The sequence below is a fragment of the Lissotriton helveticus genome, chromosome 9 (genome assembly GCF_964261635.1).
Source record: "Lissotriton helveticus chromosome 9, aLisHel1.1, whole genome shotgun sequence".
Lineage (NCBI taxonomy): Eukaryota > Metazoa > Chordata > Amphibia > Caudata > Salamandridae > Lissotriton > Lissotriton helveticus.
Window position 1 is genome coordinate 955687632 of NC_136070.1, and position 23972 is coordinate 955711603.

The following is a 23972-nucleotide window of genomic DNA, read 5'->3' on the forward strand; positions in this document are numbered from 1 at the left end:
CTTTGTTAATCTATTCCTAGTGCTCATAGGTATGAGGAATATCACATACTGAAGAACAATACTTACAGTGGACTTTGGATCAGTCCACTGCTTACCATTGGTTGGCTTTCCTGTTAATTTCATGTGCTTGCTTCTTTTTCAGTGACACTTTTTCCTCTTCCTGTCCCACCAGGGAAAAGCTTATTTTATATCCTTTTGATTGAATGACTTCTACCCTTGCACATTTCCACATCAAGGAACTACTTTTTTCTTGTTCGCACTCCATGCTGGTGCAGGTGTTTTACTGCTCTCTTCCTCGTGCTTTTTCTGCACTCAAATCGACACCACCTCACACTGCCCATGTTGTGCCCAACTCCCTACTTCCAAGTTCCTCCAACACCCTCCTTATCCTATCTGGTCCCACCTCTCGTCAGTAGTTCCATTATCAGCTCCACCCTGTCATGTTCATTTTTAGGTCTCTGGCCTAGCGTCACACTGCGTAAGCCCGAGATTTAATGTTTTCCTACAGTGGGGCTTGAACCCGCCCCTCTTCTCCATTGGCTGGCCTCGTAAATGCTGGCCAGCCATTGGAGGAGAGGGGCGTCACTCAGTTCGAGCCACGTCTTTTTCGGATTTGGGGGCGTGTTTTTTTCAGTTTTTAACTCTGTGATGTCATCTGTCACTCAACTGCAAAACCACGCCCCCGAATCCGAAAATGGCGGCGCTTTTGTTATGCCATTTTGCCCCGACCGCCGCCGCAAGAAGTCGCCGAGTCCTCGCCCCAGCCGGTGAGTGCTTGCTTTTCTGCCATCCCTGTTCCTCGTTCCGCTCGCTGCTCAGCCCCCCAACCCCCTGTTTCTCGTCCCGCCCCCTATTTATATTAGGATATCTGTAGCGAGAACTGAGCCCGTAGCAGTCATAAGTGCCGCTGTGGTGAAGAGTTCCAGTGAAGCAGAGGTGGTGTTAGGTTTGGTCTCTACGGAAGACACTGCCCTTCGAGAGAGGTGTATTAAGCTGCTGCTGCACATGCGAGTGTAGGGGGGAGACTTAAATGCTATACAGCGCTTCTCTGGTAGGCTTGAGATGTGAGGAGATTGTGGGGTGCTTCCCACTGCGGGAACAGTGCGGCCTGGTTAAGGGCATGTCTGTGTGTCTCCGTGGGTCTGCACTCAGTGTAGAGAGGGGCCTGTATTCAGCCACTCTCGTTCTTTTCTGTCCTTGCCATGGGTGCACTGCTCAGCCCTGCATGAAGGGCACACACCAGAGTACACCTTTCGTGTAGCGCACACAGGGAGCGGAACCTCTTCTAGGCGCTCAGGCTTCGAGCTGTGTATGGTTTAGGGTGCCTTCGCTGTCTGCTCTCGTGCTCCAGGCCAGAGCAGGGTCGTGTGAAGGTGGGTCGCCAGCACCGAGAGAGCATGGAGCCATCTTACACCTCAAGACTTCCAGAGAGCAGGGGGGCCGGGGGCCTTACTGCCGCGTGGAAGATAGTATTGTAAAATGATACACATTACAGAGCACGACAACTTTTTTTATTTTAAAACTATTGTATATTTAACTCAAACTTTCCAATGTCTTTCTCTTGGCAAGGTCAGAGGCTACACTTTATTTTCCAGTTACTAATTTGCAGTTGTATCTTGTTTGATACCCTGGACACATATCTTGCTCTGTTGTAAAGCGCTCTAAAGCCCATGAGCCAAGTCCGCGCTATAGAAAACCGCACCTAAAAAAATAAAATAAAGAGCAGAGCATCGCCAGCGCCTTGTTGTTGTGTTGAGGCGCCTGAATGTGAGGCTGAGTCAGACATCCAACAATGGCCTGGGTATGGGGGTTTTGCAATCAGCCCCTCTCCACGGGGAGGATAAGGGGACATTGTCCTGATGGCGACAGAGGCGGGCCCTTACCCCAGGGGTGAGGGGAGAAACGACTCTTGCTCCAGAGACGTCCCCCCTCCCTGTGGGGTGTGAAGAGCCCCCTTACTGGTTCAGAGGGCTCTGCATGCTCCCCCCTCCCCCGACGAGCAGCTGTGAGCGGCAGGCCAGGTGAAGGGGCCCGCACCCCAGGAGCCAGGGAGATCAGTGAACTTCCACCCCTTCCGGACGCCCACCCCCCCCAAAACCTCCCTTATCACACAAGTGACCAAAAGGGAAGCACACGCAGCCTGTATTCCCTGTTAACCCCTTCCACGCTCATGACGAGCTGGGCTCGTCATGAGGTAGCCTCCTCGCACGCTCATGACGAGCCCAGCTCGTCACGTAACATGCGATTTAAAAAAACTCAGCGTACGGGCGGAATTCCGCCCGCACGCATGCGGTTAAAACTCTTATGCAAAGAGATGAATGAATGAATGAATGAATTGGGAACTTGTATTGCGCATACTTAACCCCAAGGGGCATCAAGGCGCAAGGAGCACGGACAGACAGAGAGTAAGAAATGCAGTTAGTAAGACTGAGAGAAGAGCCATGTCTTTCAGAGTTTACGGAAAATCCCCAAGGAGGGTTGGCTAGAAAGTTCGGGGGGGAAGAGTGTTCCATAATTTCGGGGCCATAGTGGAAAAGGCTCTTCCTCCCCATTTCGCCTTTTTGAATCTGGGGACAGCAAGCAGATTTCTAGATGCCGAGCGGAGGGTTCTATTAGGGGTGTAGGGACTGACAAGGGTCTTGATACCTTCGGGACCTGATCCAAACACAGCCCTGTGAGCCAGACAGATAATCTTGAAGGAAATCCTGGCATGTATAGGTAGCCAGTGGAGGTCCTTCCTGGCCTGGGTTGCAGATGAAAGCCTGGGAAGGTTTAAGACCATCCTGGCTGCGGCATTCTGAACCATCTGGCGGCGATGGAGAGACTTCTTGTTAATGCCACCATAAAGCGCATTGCAATAGTCAATCCTGGAAGATACCAGGGCAACTGTTGACTGTTTGCGGGCGTCGGGCGATAAATATGGGGCAATCTTTTTCAGCATCCGGATGGTATTACAGCAGGTGGATACAGTTCTATTGACCTGGAGGTCAAAGGAGAGAGCAGGGTCTATGAGAACTCCAAGATTCTTGGCCGAGTTGGTCGTGTGTGGGCAATCTCCCAAGGAGGAGGGCCACCAGTCCTTCGACCAGATGTCCTGGCTTCCTCCAAAGATTAAGACCTCCGTCTTCTCCCCATTTAATTTTAGATAGTTACGCCCCATCCATTGCGAGACTGCCTCCATACATGTTCGAAATTTGAAGGCAGCATCTTTTATCGGTAGGGTGGTGGAGACGATAATCTGAGTATCATCTGCGTATGACAATATTTGGTATCCAAAGGATCTTACTACTTCGGCAAGTGGGGTTACATAGATGTTAAATAACAAGGGGCTCAACGCAGAGCCCTGAGGAACCCCACATTGCACGGCCAGGGAGGGAGACAGAAAGTTGCCAAGCTTTACTCTGCTGTCTCTGGTGAAGGAAGGAGGATAGAAGATTAAGGGCACTTCCTCCCACCCCTATCCCCTTCAGCCTGTCTACCAGTATTGAGGGGGACAGGGTATCAGACGCTGCCGTAAGGTCAAGCAGCACCAATAGAGTGGTCTGTCCTCTGTCCACCTCAGATTGGATGTTATTGACCACGACAGTAAGGGCAGACTCGGTGCTATGGGTAGCGCGAAACCCATGTTGGGAGACGTCCAATAGGCTCATCCTTTCTAAGTAGATGGTCAAGTGATGATTAAGGTGGGCCTCGAGTATCTTGGCCGGGGCTGGAAGTAAAGATATGGGCCGGAAGTTTTTTAGGACTTCGGGGTTCAGAGAGGGCTTTTTTAGAAGAGACTTAACAACTGCCGTTTTCCATGGAGTAGGGAAGATCCCCTCAGTAATGGCCCTATTCATAACCTCTAGAAGAGGAGGAAGGACAATCTCTCTACATGCCTTCAGGATTTTTAAAGGACAGGGGTCCAGAGGCGAGGATGATTTGGTGGCATTCAAAAGGCGATTGAGTTCATCCTGAGTCAGATGGGGAAAGCTAGAAAAACTGGGAGTGGAACCTGGTTCCGGGGTCTTGTTATAGGAGGGGAGAGGGGAAGGAGGCCGGGATGCCCTTTTGGTGTCCAACTCCAAATTGAGGATTTTAAGGGAGATATAAATGTCCGAGATTTTGGTGTGAAAGAAGCTCGCGATGTTATCGCAGAGCTCCTGTAACTCAGCAACGGAATCGATGATTTTAGGCATCAACAGAGTGTCTATAATTTTGAAAAGCTCTCTCGACGATTTCAGCAAGGTGGTGATCTTGCTGAAGTAAATCTTTTTTTCCTCAACTATGGCCCTTTTGTATTCGCTTAGGGCTAGCTTATGTTGGCTCTTCCCTGTGAGTCAGGGCAGGCATACCAGGCTCTTTCTTTTTGCCTACATTTCTGCCGAAGGAGTCTTAGGTGCTCAGAAAACCAGGGCGACGAGGGACTCTTCCTAGCCGAGTAGTGTTTTTTTGGGTGGTGCTAGAGTGTCCATTACGTTAGATAGGGTATTCGGCAGACCGAGAGCTGCTTCGTTCGTGTCTGAGCGAGAGAGGGAACTAATGTCTGCCATGAAAGGGGCAAGGGTGGTGTAAGAAACCTCGTTATATTTTCTCCGGATTTCCCATGGTTTCCTATTCACTTGGTCGGGGCCAAAGGGAGTCATGTTAAGATGGAATGGTACTGCCCTGTGATCGGACCAGGGCAGGGGAATCGGAGTTCCCGTCACCAGTCTGGCATCATTTGAGAAGATACCATCTAGTGTATGTCCAGCGAGGTGGGTGGGGCCGTCAACCAGTTGACTCAGCCCACAAGTAGTTAGACCCTCTATCAAAGATTTAGTATCTTTGTCGTCATCTATCTCCAGATGAAAATTGAAATCACCAAGGAGGGTGAGATTAGGTCTACTAATAAAGGGCTCTAGCAGTGTAAGTAATTTGTGGGAGAAGGTTGTCCTAGGGCCTGGTGGCCTATAGCAGAGGATACCTGCAAAGGAGGCTGAAGGAGCAAACTGTATAGTGAAGTACAGTGCCTCGCAGTTATCCGAGAAGGGCAAGAGGGGGTCAATACGACATGTAAAGCAGTCTTTACATAAAATACCCAGTCCACCACCCCTGCGCCCAGCTCGATCCATTCTGGTTAGGGCGTAACCATCAGGAATGGCCTCAACTAGGTCAGGACCCGATGAGTCCGTACCCCAGGTCTCTGTTATAAAGACCCAGGGAGGCTTTCTCTGTGCTACAAATTCGTTAAATGCTATCTTGTTTTTAACCAGAGACCTGGCATTGATAAGAAAACCTGCCTCATTTATCGGATGTTCTGAAATCTTAGCTATCCCCGACCTGACCCGATGCCTTCTAGGATGTCTAGGTCGAACAGGTCTAAGTGGATTACAACCACAAATATTAGTCAATATGTCCTCAGGACGTATAGTATGATGACATGCCATGGGGGAGCATACTGCAGTGCACGCAGTACACCCTGGTGTACTCAAGCATACTAAAGTGCACCCAGCACACCCTGGTGCACTCCAGCACACCGCAGTTCGGTCCGAAGATTTAATGCGCTGGTCTCCAGCTCTGTCCCTGCTTTCACAGGGCTCTGATCCCTTACATTTGTCTCGGAACTCTAACGTTTTCCTGTGATGTCATTCTGTTCCCCCGGTTTTTCTGTGCCTCTGTTCCCTGCTTGTCATCCCGGTTTTTCTGTGCCTCTGTTCCCCCGTTTTTTCTGTGCCTCTGTTCCCTGCTTGTCATCCCGGTTTTTCTGTGCCTCTGTTCCCCCGGTTTTTCTGTGCCTCTGTTCCCCCGGTTTTTCTGTGCCTCTGTTCCCTGCTTGTCATCCCGGTTTTTCTGTGCCTCTGTTCCCCCGTTTTTTCTGTGCCTCTGTTCCCCCGGTTTTCCTGTGCCTCTGTTCCCTGCTTGTCATCCCAGTTTTTCTGTGCCTCTGTTCCCTGCTTGTCATCCCGGTTTTTCTGTGGCTCTGTCTGTGTGCGTGGCTCTGTCTGTGTGCGTGGCTCTGTCTGTGTGTGCGGGTAACCATGTCTGTGTGCGCGCGTGGCTCTGTCTGTGTGCGCGCGTGGCTCTGTCTGTGTGTGCACGTGGCTCTATCTGTGTGTACGCGTGGCTCTGTGTGTGCGCGCGTGGTTCTGTCTGTGTGCGCGTGGCTCTGTCTGTGTGTGCGTGGCTTTGTCTGTGTGCGCGTGGCTTTGTCTGTGTGTGTGCGCGTGGCTCTGTCTGTGTGTGTGCGCGTGGCTCTGTCTGTATGTGTGTGCGCGGCTGTCTGTGTGTGTGTGTGCGGCTCTGTATGTGTGTGTGTGGGTGGCTTTGTGTGTGTGGGTGCAAATGCAATAGGTCTCGCATTTGCGAGCAATTAAGCTATTGGCATTGTAAATGACAATGCCATTTATTTATATGTTTTAAAAACAAAAATATAAATAAAAATGTCATGAGCAATGCCAATAGCTCTAACTTTAAGAATGCCGAGACCATTGCATTGTAAATGCTTGTTTAAATAGTGTACATAATTTATTTTGAGAGCCATCAAGGTAGCTGCATTTGCATTTTTGCACTTTTTCAAATATATTTTTTTTATTTACAACTCCATGACATATGCACATTATCTTTGAATGATAATTTAATTAAAAAATGGTATTGTACATCCATGTGGGGTGACGCTGGGGCTGCCATAGCATCAACACTCATATATGTGCATGCCCCATGACGCATACATATGGTTTCATCATTGGGATTGTTTTACATTTTTGCTGGTGCTGTTCAGCTCCGGCAATGCACCAATAACATCTTTTTTTCAATGGTGAACAGCATCAGCAAAAAGCACAGACAAAGCAACAGTATTGCAATGGCACTGCCAAAACTCACAACCTGTTGGCATTGTCAATGCTTCCTTTTGGAAGAGCAAGTTCATGCCTTTCAGAAGCAACGGGTAACTCGACCTGGGATACATAATGCACTCTAGAACACCAAAGGGGCTCATTAAACTAAGACGCAATTGGGTCAGTACTACTGTTTTTAAGGGTCTTTTTATAATAGCTTTTATTGCATTGTAGCTATATGTTGTCATGCAACAATTTCACATTGAAATCTTTTCAAATAAGGAGGAACTCTCAATACTTACCAATGATATCTAGGAGATCTTTTGTGATTTCTTGACTATAGGCATTCTGAGGTTTGCTTACTTCCTGTTTCACAATCCTGTCTGTTTCTTTTCTGCAATAAAATTGCATTTATATTTTCTCTACTGTTAACAGTTTATTATACACATATTATTGACAAATGTGTCAAATACTCTGTTTGGCCAACAATAACAGGGACGTTATTTACACTGTAACAATTGTTATTCAACATAGTATATTTCTTGTGGCTCATTAGGAATGATGCACAGGTGCCAAGACTCCCCACAGCAGACATTTACCAAGGTTTTGTACACCTGTAGTTTTTCCGTTAGAAGCAGCACAATGGTCAGTCAGTCAGGAAATGTTTATTTAGACCACTGGTTTTGAAATAATATAATTACATATATAATCAACTTCTATGGAATTTGTCAATTTATATAAACTTATAACATTATTAATATTGTCATCAACAATTTGTAACTACAACCAATACAGCTTTAACAATACCCTATTATAGGACTACTACTTCATTGCTCATGCTGGTTAAAAATTATACATTGTTAAGAATCACTATACAAGTTTTACAATGGGATTGGCACATGTTTTAAAGAACACCAAATAGGTAGTGACAAAAGATCCAAAATCCGAACAAAGCAGTGATATAAATGCTACATTCGTAATGAGCAAAGTTGCAAAAAGGGAGTCCTGGACTTTGCAAACAACGCACAATGTAGTCTTGTGATTCATAATCTAAGCACTATTTCCCTGCCTTATTCTTTGTGAATCTCAGCAATCTCCAAAACACATTTGGGCTCTTAGAGTTTAAAGTTAAAAATTATTTTTATAACTAAAGTCCACACAAGCAAAAATGGACAGTCACCCTTCAGTATTGGATCCTTCTCAAATTAAGCCTTCCCAGAACACCCTTCACCAACCACAAGATGCTTCAGTTCGAATTTGAAGTTAACATTGGATATATGAATAACGTACATAGGCCTGTTATTAATAAAGAACTGTGAATACAGGTAAGTAACATTTACTTCTACCTCGTAAACTCTACAAGTGTTAGCCACCACTCATAATAGGGAAAAAACAAAAGTGTAGATGACAGAGGCCTTCTTATAAAACCTGAAAAATCCATTTTACTACATATCGCATGCTCTATGCTATGGTGCCTCTCCTTGAGGCAATCTCAAGTCATTAACATCTGCTAGGTGTATCGACTGATACCTAGAGTATAGATGACAAAACATTTTGAAAAACTGTAAGGACCTACAATTGTGACAAAAGCAGTGAGGAATTAAATTCAAGCTTTATAGGAATAAGACTGATTTAGAAGCTATTTAAAGACATTGATACCACCCATCATTACGCAGGAGGTGAACAGCACTAAAGACGAGATAGGAGAATTTATTTTTAAAACGCTAAAAGATAATAAGGCCTGTGTAGGAACTTGGATAACTGGTTGGGGGGGGGGTGATACCCTACTCAAGCATTAATCACAACTCTTGTCAGGGTGAAACACAAGCAAACCCCAAATTAACCTGTTCTCAACTCTCTGGTAGCTGGGCACAAACCCACACAGGCTTAACTTTGAGGCAATATGTAAAGTATTTATGCAGCACACAGACAGTAATAAAGTGAAAACACAATGCCAGAAAAATCTCACACTAATTTCGAAAAAGAGAGTACATTTTAATAAATTATTCTACACCAAAAGGGCAAACAGCCAATCAGTATAATCGGGCAGAACTGGAGATATGCAATTTTAAAGATTTAGAGAAAAATATGCCTCAAAGCACAAAGCGCCAAGAAGGGTTATCTAGAAGCGCAGGACCGGGACAAATCACAAGTTCAGGCTGACGGCGAAGGAGCGCGGGCTGGACACAGGGACCAAGTTAGGCCCGCTAAACAAAGTATCTTAAAATCTGATTGCAGAGCATTGTGAGGCTGTGAGGCGGTGCATTGCGCTGTGCTGGTTCTGCTAGGACCACAGTTGGGCTGGCACCTTCAGGCCCACTTCTAAGAGTTCAGGACTGGGGGGGGCACCACTTTGGTGTGTGGGACTCAAAACAGGCAGAGTCTGGGTGCAGGTATCAAAGATGTTGGAGCCTTTTCTGTCCCTGAGGCTCTGATCAGGAGGTCAGCCAACTATCCCTTGGAGTCACTCTGGTGGACCTGTGTTCAAGATGCAGGCCCAGTTCTCACTCAGGCAGCAGGGCATCAGGGCAGCAGAGTAGCAGTCCTTCTTGCAGTAGAGCAGCACAGCTGTCTTTCTTCTGATTCTTCCACAGGTCCAGATGTGTACTAAGGAGTTGGATCTGAGGGTCCATTATTTATATGTGAAGCCTGCTTTGAAGTGGGAGAAGCTGCTAGAGTCCTCCCGCTAAATAGGTGTCAGGAATGTCCTGCCTTCCTGCCCTGGCTCCAGCTTGTCTGAGGGGCACAAAAGACTAGTGTGAAGCCCTCTGTGAGCGTGCAGAGGCAGAGTCTTTGTGATGTGCAAGTATGGTAGGTGACAGCTAGGACCCCGGTCATGTCAGAGATGGTGCATCCTGCCGACACTGCTGCTGCGCTGTTGTTACAAGGGGACGATTTTGCAGCACTGCTGCAAAAACGGCCCCCAGTAACAAAAATGGCCCGCACTGGTCCAAACCGGCCCCCACCCTTCCGGCCCACCAGGGAAATGCCCGGTGCCTGCTACGGCCAGTCCGGCCCTGGGGACAAGATGATCCCACTGGGCAATCCTATAAATATATGGGGGAATTCCTAATACCATCACTGGAAAAACTGTACAATTCATTGCTTGAGACCAGGAATGTTATCCCTTTATACCTGAAGAGATTATAACATGCCTCCCAAAGCTAGCTAAAGACCTAGAAAATCACTCTAAAGACCCACTGGCCAAATAAACTTATAAGCCACATTTTTCACAAAGATACTAGTGTCTAAGATGGATAGGGCCGTGGCAGAGAAATCTGAACTCTGTGTAGCAAAGTCCTGCCTGCAGCAACATTGTTTCACAATGGCCTAGCAAAGACACCATGAGATACAGAGGAGGTTGGACAAGTTGGTCTCTGTCTCTTCAGAATATATGAGTGTATGGCCTTCTGGGGATTGTAGTTTATTTTTTTAAACACTACCGCATAGAGCATTTTCCACACACAGCCTCATTCCAGACAGCACTGACAACACATAATGATTACCAGCTTTTCCTTCCCTAAAAAAATCTCAGTGTAAGTGGGTTTGATGCATTGCTCCCCTGCACTCGTCCTGTACTAACAAGTAAGCATTGCCTCTAGCCCTGCTTCCAGACAGTGTTCTACCCCTCCAAGGCCACCATCTCCTCAGTGGGGTACCTGGTTTGTCAGGACGTCTTGCATAAAAATCTTGCAGGCAACATGGGACATGAAGATTGGAAGCAAGCTCTTTTGATCATTTTGCAATAACAAGCCATTTCCAACTCACCAAATATTGTAACCTGCTTCTTACAATTCTTGCATCTAAAATCTTATGTACCTCCTATTCATTCTCCAAATTCAGCTATACTAGCTAATGATGCAAAGCAAGACACATTTTTCAGTGTAAAGTTTCCACAAGGATACCTGGAAAAACTGGGTGGCTTTTCACAGACTGAGGTAATAACAATCATGCAGTACCAACTACAGTAACAAATGGACCAGCAAAGCTAGGTTGTATTTAAGAAGATTTTTTCTAATGCAAATATTTTGTGAGTGCCCAAACCAGCTCTCCTCCAACATACCGAGTTGCAGGACTTTACTTATGATCAACATACATATTATAAGCATCTTCAGCATTTCCTAAAGCTTTCAGTGTTGATTTCTGAATATTAATTAACTTGAGTGAATCTTCTTGCACAGAAGGAACTCTGGTGGATAGGCAGAGATCTTAAGAAAATATGCTGGGATTATGGCCATGAAGACAAAAAAGGTGATATACAAATAGATGAGTTGTCTGTGTTACTATGAGTTAACTCTACCAACCACATCTTGCACAAGCCCTCCTCTTGTTATAAGGCTTGCTATTTAAAATACTGTTCAGGATTCAATCTTTCAGTCCACCACCAGTCTGAGGATGGTAGCTAGTGAACAAACAAACTTCTAGGAGCCTAATATACAAAATGATATTTAGTGATTTCTAATAGCGACAAATACCAAACACCAAATTATGAATAGCTAAATATGATTTACATACCTTCCCTGTTGTCAAATAGTGATTCATAAGCATCCATTATTTTTAAATATGAACTGCAAATAGTGACTTTTGCACCAGCAGCGAATGATGACCTCACCTATTTCAGGAAGTATCTTTATTTTCAACTGTACAGTAGATGTTGGGTCTGGTGGCTCAGTGTACACATGTATCCACTGTAGGGCCTTGTGTTTGACCTCATAGTCACAGGCTTAAATCCTGGTGAGGCCACTCAGCCTTTCATCATTCTGAGGTCAATAAAATGAGCACCATTGAGTTGGGAAACTAGAAACATCTGTTATTCAGCTCCAAAATCCCCTTCTGGGTACAAGTCCTTATGTTATGTGTAAGAGAACAGGAGGTATTCAAACCACAATGTCGAGCCAGGAGCACAAGACGTTGGCAGGAAGAGTAGTGAAAATTTAGCAACCAAGAGATAGAACTTCGTTTGGCGAAGTATGTCTGAACATCAGAAGCTGTTTGGAAATAATTTCATGTCTCTTCTCGAGGCAACCAAAAAACTAACTTGGACCAAGATACAGCAAAGATTTAATTTTGTTGGTGTCACCAAAAGGTCTGTGGAAAAAATCCTATGATGGTGGTATGATCTGCATTCCCGCCCTAGGAGAATGTAGCGTCAAGAAAAGAAAAAGCTAAAGATGGGGAAACCAGGACAGAGCCCCAGTACCGCTCTGGAAGAATTAATAGAGACTATCTTCCAAAATATTTTGTAAATGTTACATATAATATTTACATTTCGATCTTACTTCCCTAAAATCTTAAGTTTTTAAATAGCCATCCTTATATAAACAATATTTTCACTATGTTTGACATACAACAGCTCAAATTACTCATACAACCCATTCAGAAACGGAGGATGTTGGTGACTCCCAGTCACGCAAGAGCAGAAATAGTGATTACAATTCCTTCAGAGGCAGATAGTTCACCTAACAGGAAAACACAACCTCTACATTAGGAGACCCACCTACAGCTATACCTCTCTTTGCTGTTTCTCATCATCATAATCATCCAGTACCATCCCTTCCCGTCTTAGGGAGAGAAAGAGAAAGAATGGCTTTAAGGCCTACTGTGAGGACCAACATTAGAGCAATTCAAAGGAAACCTCACATACTCAAGTACAATTTAGTTAATTGGAACAATTAATTTTGAAAGTCAAAGAAGTACTGGGCAACCAGTGAATTGAGCAGACAAGTAGCAAAATAAATGATTGTTTTTCAAGGTAATGCCGCCATTAGATCTGACTTTGAAGAATTATCAATGGCTATAAATGATATATCCCTAAAAATGTCTCAAGATTCGGTAATATACAGGTGTCAACAGACACACATGAACAATCACCTGCAAATATTTGTATGTTCTGTTGACAGGCTGAGTACAGCCACTTCAACTATCTGTCATAGAACTGATAACATGCAGAAAGAGCTAGTCCACCACAGTGGTGGTGTAGCAAGGATCCAATCCCAAATACCGTGCACTTTATAATTAAATCTATGTTATTGATGTTATTGCACACCTTCATAGCATTACATTGTACATGTCAGTATTTGCAAGGAAACCGAAAGCAACATCAACGGCATGGCTTATTTCAAAACAATGAATAACATATAGCCCTTCCCCCAACTCCCCCCACCAACCCCATACCATTCATTTATCATTTAGCTATGTCCCGATTGGGCCTATGTGATACCTTGTGAGACATCATCCTGACCGGTCTGTGTTGTGTCCAAGAGTCGCAATATCCGTAGGTATTGGGGCATGTCAGCTCTCGAAACTCTTGGGAGAGTAATGCTAAGAAGGGGGCCTTTGTATTGCAAAACTGATCCTCGACCAAAGAGTGTCAAAGTGTGTCTCTCCATCCCCAGGATTTCCCACAGCCTGTACAGCCATCCCAGGTGAGTTGATAAATTAGTCGTTTCCCACGTTGAGAGGATGGTTTGATGAGCCGCACTCAGCTCTATCCCTATTTGTCGTCCTCTACTGGAAGATAGGGGTTAAGGAGTTGGGGAGGCCCAGAAATGTATATGGCGGGAACCTAGGCAGCTGTGTAGAAAATTGGGTATCTATGTCGTTTAGGACAGAGTCCCAGAATGGTGTTATTTAGGTGCATTCATAAAGAATGTGTGTAAGAGTGCTCTTCTCCCCGCATTGCCGCCAGCATTGACTACTGAGGGTCGGGTTACCCCGATGGATACGCACTGGGGTAACATATCAGTAAGATGTAATTTTCATGGCTGTCTCTTTGCCTGCCATGTTAGCTGTCGTAGAACGAGCCCTGTGATACATATCTGTCCAATCCGTTTGTGACAGCTGTCTCCCCAGTTCTGTTTCCCAACGACGTTGGCCAGAGCTTTTGTCAGCTCGTTGCGCGGGACGCCAGAGGACATATAACTTTGAGAGGAGGCGTTTATCGGATTGTTTACTTACGAGCCACTTCTCTTAAGGGGTTAAAGTCTTTTCCACTCCCTGTCCCGTTGTAGGGTATAGTAACCAGTGTTGAATCTGACAATATCTAAAGCGTTCGTCTTCTGGGATGGCGTAGTCCTTTTTAAGGACGTCGAAATGTATAAGGCCCTCTAGGTCAAAGAAGTGCACCACTGCCTTACAGGCTGCCCTCCCTCCAAGTGTGACCTGTCCTTGGAGTGATTTCCGGATTGTCGACAATTGGCGGGTAAGTAGCCATCTACAGGGCCGATTCACAGAACCAACCTGAGACAAAATCCTAAACTTACTACTTTTGGTATTCACAGAAGGCACTTACGATTTTTGGTATTCACAGAATGCACTTACGGCTACTAACTTTACGTACGCAATCGGGCCGGAATTTCCACACCCAAGCCGGAATTTCCGCACACCCGGAACAGAAATCCTGCATTTGTGCTGGAATTTCTGCTTCCGGGCTGGAATTTCCACTCCTGGGCTGGAATTTCCGCTTCCAGGCCGGAATACCCGCACTCCGGACGTTGATCATTTTCCTCAAGGCTAAAAACCTGTCCACTACTGTTGACCAGTGCACAGCACTACCTAATCAGTCTCCGAAGCCAATGTGTGGCACTAGATTGTCAGCTTTTGTAAGTGAAGATCAAAAAGTAAGACTCACAATTTAGCAAACCAAATAGCCCAGACCCTATATGGATGTGTGACCCACAATCAGCATTCATCTTGTCCCATACAATGCTACACAGCAGATAACATTTGTCCAAACGTTAAAGTGCAGAGACTCCATATCACAGGCCCTTTTCAATACCACCTGGATTCTCTCTGATCTCCTTTTTGTAGACTGGGTTTGGAACCTGCCCATGTAGAAGTGACAGGACACACAGATCACAAGAATGCCAAAGTTGAAGGGTGGCCAGTACAGTTGTGTAAGACACCAAAAATCTTGTGAGATGTCCATGTCAGACTCAAATCAGGAGATGACAGTGAACATACACGTAATGCAAGCTCATTAACACTGACAACTGTATGGTGTGATCAGAGGAGAACAAAGTCTGACCTTGGCTCATCTAGGTATGTGTCTTGTCCTGACGTGTACAACCACTACATAATGATTTTTCTTACATTTCAGTGGGCTCAGCTGGCCAAATGGAACAACAGCAGGACACGGTTTGGAGCAGGACATCTTTGGTGTGCTGGTGGCTATCACCTCTTTCAACAAGTGAGGAAGAAGAGAATGATGTGGGACCCTCAGCATTAGGAGGCAGGTGGATTGCGCCCAACCGGACTGACCAGGAAGACAACTCTGGTGCTACGGACTGGGTGGAGGCTGTGGACATTAAAGTGGGGGGGAAGAACTGGACACCTCTGGCCATGGGGGTGGGGGGGATGGAGAGCTACTCTCCCGGACCATTCACCAGTTAGTTTTGTCAAGGTGTCCCTGGGGCAAGCTACTAGCCAACCTGGGCCTGCCATCCCCCCTCCCTAACTCTAGAGGCCCCATTCCATCGGGGCCTCCAGCTGCATCCCCTGCAATCTGTCCCCCTGATCGTAGCTGCCAGGTCGACACCAACATTTGCTCTGAACCTAAGGCACCACACCCCTCATGTTCAACTCAAACCCCTCCCTGTGTTGTTCCGTCTGTGGCTGTCCCAGAGGACTTGGTGTGGGTATGTGAGGGTCAGCCAGACATGTCTTCTCGCATCATGCTGCAGATGTGTCTAGAGATGCGCATGATGCAAGAGGAAATTGCCGGAGCTCTGGCCACCCTCACTGCCAGTGTCAATTCCCTGGCTTCAGCCATGTCGTCTTTTGTTTCCCAACTGCCTTCCCACACCACTGTCAATGTCGCCCCCTGTCTGTTGCACCACACTGTTTCTCCCCGTGTTCCTCGTGTGTCCCGACCCCGTGTGGTGCTAGTTCCTGCACCGGCCAGCCAGGAGCCCGCATCGGACTCGGAGGATCTGGACATTGTGGTAATAGAGGATGACCGGACGGACACTTGATCTGTTGGCAGAATTTTCTTTGTGGACTATTATTTACCTTTCCCCTTATAAGTGGACTGGTTCCCCTGACGTGTTATATTTTTGTTGCCCCACCCCAATCCAAGTTCCCTTCTCCTTCTACATTAAGAACATCATTTGTTTTCCTTTCTCCCTTCCAAACGGACTGTCGTTTTTCAAATCACACACTTTTACTTACATAAAATCTATTTTTGAATCCTACTTTCTCTAACTTGTTTAACTTCATTGTGAATGTCTTGTACATAATATGGACATGAATTTTGTGAGTCATCTGATCTGCACATTATGGCTTGTTGCAATGATGGGGTTACACTTGTACATGTTACACACACACACACACACACACACACACATACGTCCTCACATCTCTAGGCCACCAAAATTGTTATACATTTGCCTATCAGGACATGATACACAACATAACCTTGACTTGTGAAGAGAATTATTTTTTATTTACACATATTCACAGTGGTCAATTAGTTTTTGGGATGTTTAAATGGGAACTGTGCTTGCGACTTCGCAATTTCGGAGGTGAGGATCGCTGTGAGGGATCATGTCTGAGTTTTCGCCTACGTGTATGTGGGTGTTGTGCATGTGCCTGTACAGGGTGAAGTTCAGGTGCAGGGGCAGATGGTGTATTTATAAAAATATGTATTTATTATACAATACTCTCCAGCACATACAAATATCTTCTACCCGCAGATATGCACAATGCACACAATACTTTGCAAGAAATCACAGTAAATAGAACGAAATACACAGTGGGCCCAGGGGGGGGACCAAACCATATACTTAGAAAGTGGTATAGGGACCACGACTCAAGTCAATACAGTGTTGAGAGGATTTAGAAGTGCTGGGGACCCAAGAAACCACCCAAGGTAAGTATCTAGGAACCCCACGGAGAACATGTGCAGTGTGAGTTCACAACCGCTTGCTCTGTACAAGTCTACGTGTATGTCATGGTTGGAGTTTTAAAGATTAAGGACCCTTCCCAGTGGACACTGAAGAAATCCTGTGGAAGACAAAAGGTTGGAGAGCCATCCCACCTGCGGATACCCTAGTACCCACGTTACCTCCACTAGGGTAGCCGTCGTTTCCAATGGAGATTTCAGGAAAGTGCCACTGCTGGAAGAGGAGAAAGTGTCTGTTGGAATCCGAAGGTGGATTCTAGATGAGGGAACAGGAGTGACCAAGACACTTGCAAGACGAATGCCCTCCGATGTCGGGTGTTGCAGGAGAGTTAACCAGGACCTTGACTCTGCAGCTGTGAGGACCAGGTGACACTGAGGAAACCAGGAGCCGTGCAAGAGCTGTCCCACGAAGGATGTCTAGTGCTGAGGGGTCTGTGTCCGGCGAGTGCACCAACAAGCCTTGGCAAATGCAACCAACGCAGGAGATGAAGAAGGAGCAATGTCGGGACCAGCAAGATCCAGGGGGCTCACCAAAAGCAGGGGAGTCAGGGCAGGCCAGAACAATCAGAGGAGCCCAAAAGAAACAAAGGTGACCCTCAAATGGACCCACAGGCCGGAGGCACTGGAGTCGCGAGAGGACCTCAAGCAATTCACCAAAAAATGCAGGCCACGATGCACGCTATGCGGTGTGGCTGAAGATTCTGGTCTCAGGAGATGCTCAAGGTTGGGTCTACTTGGAGCCCGGAGATCTCCTCGGAGAGAAGACAACAAGCCTTTTCAACTATAAGTTGACACTGTGCACAGGGGTCCGGTCATTGCAACCCACCTCAAGGGATGCTGGCCTCAAACTTGGTGAGAGGGTAGAGCAGGTCTCTGGAGCTGTGGAAAACAACCACCTGTGTTGCAGAGCCGTTCAGAGTCCGTCAGGATCAGCAGTCCGGTCGACTTAGTTGCGGTGCCTGCGAATGCAGGGGAGTGACTACTTCACTCCAAGGGAGATTCCCTCAGGAGTATTTGACGCCGACAGGCCTTGGAAGGTTCCTGTATGGTGCACAGGCACAGAGATGCAGCAAACTGGAAGGGGGACGAAGTTGAGCCCTAACTTAGTGCAGAGTGCTTGGACGGTAGAAGTAGAAGTGGTGTCTGGTCTTAATCTTATCCCACGACAAATCTAGGGACCTCCACCCAGGTAAGCCTTACAGTACCCTAGGGAAAGGGTGGGAAGATTCAGGGGACCCTCCCAGGGGAGGGTCTAGACAGAGGGGAGGTCACTCCCACGTCCTCTTTCCAGTTTCGCGCCAGAGTGGCAGCCAACGGCTCCCAGGACTGGTATGATCTGAACTATGCAGGGAGACACCAAATGTGCCCCACATGCAGACTGAATGGCACTGGCAAGCACACCCACCCTGCCCAAATACACTAAATCATAAATGCAGATCTATCACTCAGAGGCCAAGTGGGGGCAGTGGTCTCGACCTGTTTTTTCCAACTACGCAGGATAAGGAAAATTGCCCAACTGCTGACCCACTCAGCCCTCATACAGGTTGTGATAGCTCTGGTACTTTCTTGCCTCGACTTTTCCAACTCTATCTACCTCAGCCTACCACTATTCCTACTTAAATGGTATAGAATCAGGCGACAAGGTTAATCCAGAAACAACCTAGATGGCAGTTTGCCAGACCTTTGCTAGTCAAAGTTCAGTGGCTTCCTATTGCCCAACGTGCTGCCTTTTAGACAGGGTGTATAATCTTTAAAGCTCTGCACGGCAGGAGCCCCAAATTAATTAGCTGCCTGATAGTAAGTCATGCTGCACTCCGCAGCCTACGGTCCGCTCATCTTCAGTTACTGACTAACCCCACCTTTAAGCTCAAACGTCAGGGAGGGTGCAGGTTTTCCCACCTCGCCCCAACATTCTGGAATTCCCTACCATTAGCAATTCGGATGTGTGACAACTTGCTGGAGTTTAGAAAGTTGCTTAAGACCTGGCTGTGCGAGCAAGCACATGCGTAATCTGCCTCCGTCTTGACATTTGCCTTGATCAGCGCCATGAAACCTCCTGGTGACCGCACGCTCTAAAAAATTCTATTAACATACCATAAAATAAGAATCCTGTCTGAGAGGTAGTCACACCTCCCTGTGACAGGATGCCTATTGTTCTGCCTTCCCCTGCTCGAGCTTGGCTCAGCAGCAGGAGGGCAGAATCGTGTCTCTGGTCAGCAGCAACCATTTTCTGCTGTCCGGGTCTGGAAGACTGGTACCGGGTACATGGAGAGCCTAACAGAGGGCTCTTCCAGTGCTTGGAATCATACCTCCCACACCGTTTAAGGTGTCTGGGTATGATTCAAACATGTTTGATACCAAATTTGATAGGATTCGTTGCAGCCAGTTTCGAGATGGTCATCGCGTAATTACGCGGTGCCCCTCTATATAGTGTATGGCTGCTTCACTGACAACCCGGGAGAATGGACTCTATATGCTGTAGGGGGGTCCAGCTCCTGCAGGGGCACCCTCTCACTTAGAACCAAGCAACCTGCCTTCACGATTACAAAGGCCTGCAATAGGGGAGACTTATAGGTTTAACGTGAAGTGACCCTAGTGTAGTGTAGTTCCTATATTCCCAATAGGCTCTGCGCATTGGAATAATATATCCTATAGATGTGACGTAGGACTTAAGTTGACTAGGTCTCTATCGAATATATTAGACTTAATTGTGAGTACCAGCTAGCTCAGAGGTCACCGGAAACTTTTTCAAATACACAAGAAGGGATTAGTTTCTGACAACTGAATAAACATGACAACTTTGTTTCCCCAAGAATAAAACTGATTTTCAGAGTCGTGGAAACAATAGATAGATATTTCACTCAGTCAATCATGCATGCTTCGTTTCACCAGAGGTGCAGAGAAATAGAGAGATGGGCGTTTACAATAAAAATATTTACTCAACAGTCTTCTTTCTCATGTAGAAGAAATGAACTGCTACAATCGTAATACTGGCTGTAAAGTATAATGCGTACAGAAAGAAGAGTATTATGAAATAATACTGTAAAAGCATGGTATGGTTTCTAAGCCATAAAATACATACATAAATAACAAAGACTAAAAGTACTCAACTGGTGCGTCTAAAATTCGCCTACCCCAATGTACCTAACCTAACGCTAGTACGAGGGAAGACATAAGGGAGGTGTAGCATAGGTTTAGTTTCTTTGCCAAGAATCTATCCAAGATTTCTCTTAGGGTCTAATCAGCTCCGTACCTTGGTTTAGAATGAAGGAGGTCTGGTATCTCTGTCTCTGGACTCGATTTCCCAACACCCCGCAAGGGGAGCTTGGAAACACTGGAGCTGGATTCTCAGCGAGAGAAAGGCAGCCTCTCTGTCAGTGCGTCAGCTGGAGGGTCGGCTTCCTTCGGCACTTGCTGTAGCGAGATGCGTCGAGCAAGTAGATAGTCAAACTGCTCCAAACCACCGTGTGTTTGCTAGGGCAAGTGTAAGCATATTTATACCTTGAAGGTGCCTACATTGACGTAAGGTCGGACATAATAAGGTCACCAAAGAACGGTAGTTCTTTGAAAACGCCATGATTTCTAGGATAAATCAATATTCAAGAAAGGGGATGTCCCTGACTGCTGAAGCCGAGTTTTCCAAGAAATCGTTGTGGCTTTTTGGAACTAGTGGAAGTAGCCATGCCTGTATTAGGACCGCATGAGCTATGTCTAAACATGGGTATGATTTCTATGCCTATATAAGGGTAATGTGAATTATACCTAGATAAGGGCATGAATCGGGAAAATTACACTAGGGTCCTAAAACGCTATACAACACCCACTCCACTTTATTATGTTTGACATTACTAAATACTAAGCAAAAACATATCTAAAGCATGTGTTTACAATCCCACCCAAAATACATAAAATGCATTTAAAATGGTTGTACACGAAAATGAGCATTTGCGCTGCACGCATTTAAAAAGCATTATTTTCATTCAAAGCATGTAGCGTGACATTGGAAAAAATGCTTATCAGAATGAGTCATGAAATAACATTTATGAAATGGCTCTGAAATACAGAAGAAAGGTCGAGACCATTTCATGATAGAATATAAAAACTGTTTTGATTGTGAACAAGGTCAAATATTGTCTCTTGGAAGTGTTAAAAGAATTCTTGTTCTCTAAGAATAGTTCTACTTTAAGCAGTTTACTTTGTGCCCAAAAAAAAAGTTCAATTTGGAAAAAGTTAAATCTAGGAAAAATAGAGTTCTAAAGTTAGAAGTTTTGTTTTGAAAAGTGAAGGTCGTATTCAGAGTTCATCAGAACGCTGTGTGCTAACTTCAAAAGTCAGTCTCGCTGTTAGGGGAAAACATTTATGCCCACATGCATCAAGGTAATTTGCATTCGCAAACGGTGAGAATCGCAAAATTCGGCCGTTTGCAAATGCAATTTCCTTTTTTGGGATGCAATATTTTTTTTCATTTTTTCGCAATTTAAGGAATCGCAATTATGTTGCGATTTCTTAAATTGCGATTGCATTTAAGAAATCGCAATTTGTGATTTCTTAAATGCAATGCATTAACTTTTTTTTGAGAATTCGCAAATAGGAAGAGGTAAATTACCATGAAGTTAAACTTCATGGTAATTTGTGAAAACTTTAAAAAATGCACAAAAGTGCATTTTTGAAAGTTTCATTTTACACAAATGTTCTTAAAGTTTAATTTCAGGGGTGCGGGGGGGTCCTTTGAACCCCTACCTGCACCCATGAAATAGCATTCTCATTTTGCGATTCCTTAATTGCGAATCGCAAAATGAGAATGGCTTCCCATTCATTCCTATGGGCCTCTAGGCCCATAGGAATCAATGGGAAGGGATTCCTTAATTGCGATTCGCAAATTGTGAATTGCAATTAAGGAAAATTAAGAAATCGCAAAAAAAATTGAGATTTCTTAATGCATAGCATTTTGCGATTTCTTAATTGTGATTCCTTAATTTTCGCAATTAAGAAATCACAAAATGTAACAATGATGCATGTGGCCGTAAGTCTTCTAAGTTTGAAAAGAAATTGTCTACTATTGTAGGTGAAAGTTGGACTACCTCGTTAAGCAGATCAATTGTACACAGATGAGAAGCATCGCCGTCAGCATTAGCAATGTTCGTCGCAGATGGTACCTGTGTGCCTGTTGCTCCACGTATCTCACCGCCAGCTTGTTGTGCTGGTGAGACCTCCATGAAGGCCGTCATCAGGATTGGTAGCCGCTGGGGACAACACAATGCATGAGTCGTTACCGAACCAAGCAAAGCGTCAACATCCGTTGGCAGTGCTGATGGAAGTGTTAAACAGATGTCTAGCACGCATTCTTCTCCACATAGCAGGGATCGTAGAACAGGTAAGATGCAATCATGCCAGATTGGTCTGAATGAAAGAAACTATGTGGTATTCAGATCTCTTAACCCCTGCCGCTCGCACGCTCATGACGAGCTCAGCTCGTCATGTAACGCGCCTTATTAAAAAACGCAGCGCGCAGCGGGAAAACCGCTAGCGCGCATGCGGTTAAACGAGCCAAGCGCAACATTTGGATTATGCGCTCACGACACTTCATTGCCAGGAGAGTGTTCTCGATGGTAATCTGGGCATCGTTGGTTGATTGGCTTGCCATATCGAAGCAGAAGTAGCAAAAACAAAATCCGTGCTGCGAGTCCCAAAACGAGAGGCAGTCCGCCAAACACAGAGTGCATGAAGTTTGGGAATATGGTCAGGACTGCTTCAAAGGGTGCTAACAGTCCCGAAAAAATCGTCTTAAATACATGTACAATACCACTGGTATCAGACATGTTTAAGATACGACCTAACATTTCTGCGAAATGTATGGGGCAGTTTGTTGATAATAAGGCATGTATCTCCGTAGAGGACCTTGCAACTTGCAGATCATACGTCTCTTTAGACGATGTCAGAGGCACCGTTTTTTGTAAAAGAATGGCTTTCATTCTGCTTAAAGTATCAATTCGAATAAAAGAGATGTTCAGTGAAGGCCATATTGGCGACTCCCCGTCTGTTTTGCTTTTAGGAAACAATACTTGCATACAACAAGGGACCCTGGCTGACACACTTACGAAATCGGTAATTCCTGGCATCATTCCACAACAGCTGTGATCATTCAACATTATGTCGCTCCCATTGGAAAGCTGCCTGAAAATTGAATCTATCACTGCTGCGGGAGAACCTTGCAGGTGGCAGGATAAGTTGGTTGAAGAACCGTCACAGGCTCCGTGTAAATTAATACCCTGACATAAAAGTGTACCGCTTAGTGCGCTGTTACATTGTGTGCCACTAAGAAATACTTCTTTTCCCCCACTCCAACATTTGTGTGTGTATGGTAAATCCCAGGTTGACTTTATGTATTCTTTACCCAACCTTTCATACAGGCCTGCTGGTATGTGTTTCAAGCAATATTGAAACTGGAAAATCATCACAGGCAATGTAATGGTGCTATGTATTATCCACTCAATGGATGGTTTCTCAGAAACAGTTGATGGTAATCTTTCCAGTTTTTCTATGCTCAGCACCGTATAGTCTGCTCCCCTTTGTGCCAAAGAGATTTGTTTATCTGTAAGGTTAAATCCAGTAAAAAATTACGTGGTGTTGATTAGGCTCCAAGGCACATAGCCAGAACAAAGATTTTGTAACATCCAGCCTAGCAGCATTATAGAACGCAATTCAGACTGTCCATGTTGTAACATGAGCAAGTCCTGTTCCAATATGTCTATGGCAGAGGATACAATGCTGTCCAAAGAATACATTTTGGATGACAGAGTCGTTAACCCATTATCAACTACAGAGAGGGCTTTCTCTAAATTAATACGATCAATTTCTCGTATTCGGTCTGCAGTTTCCATTTGCGTGACTTTCCATGCTTCATTATAAGCAGCATAGATACCGGCGTATATGAAATGTTTATGACGTGGTTTATGAGGCCCTAGTAAGAAGTCTCTCAAATCAACGCCATCTTTAAGTAAAGTTAAGTGTTGTTTAACCTCTGTAAGTGTAGATTGTTGTAGCCATTCGAGGCATAGTTTTCCTAAACTGTAAGTTGTTACTATCCCTGGATGTTGTCTCTGGATATATCTTGGGTCTGGCCTAGTTACTGTAAACCCTTGTGTTATAATCAGGAATCTAGATTGACAGTTATTCGTGTCTGTGGGCCAGATTAACCATTTTTTCCAATCAGGATCAGTTCTGTTTTTTAGTAAAATAGTTTTTACGTCGATCCCTCCTTCTGGAGTGTTTTTACT

At 45.3% G+C, this 23972-nt stretch overlaps 1 protein-coding gene across 6 annotated transcripts in view; it reads right to left on the bottom strand.

The window, feature by feature from the left end:
* The window catches only part of C9H3orf62 (chromosome 9 C3orf62 homolog), a 217094-nt gene that overhangs the window by 33079 nt on the left and 160043 nt on the right, over window positions 1-23972 (bottom strand). For all 6 annotated transcript variants that reach the window (XM_078661225.1, XM_078661224.1, XM_078661223.1 and 3 more), the window contains one exon: window positions 7097-7188. In XM_078661225.1, the coding sequence (XP_078517351.1) occupies window positions 7097-7188 (92 nt within the window). The remainder of the gene's footprint in view (window positions 1-7096; window positions 7189-23972) is intronic.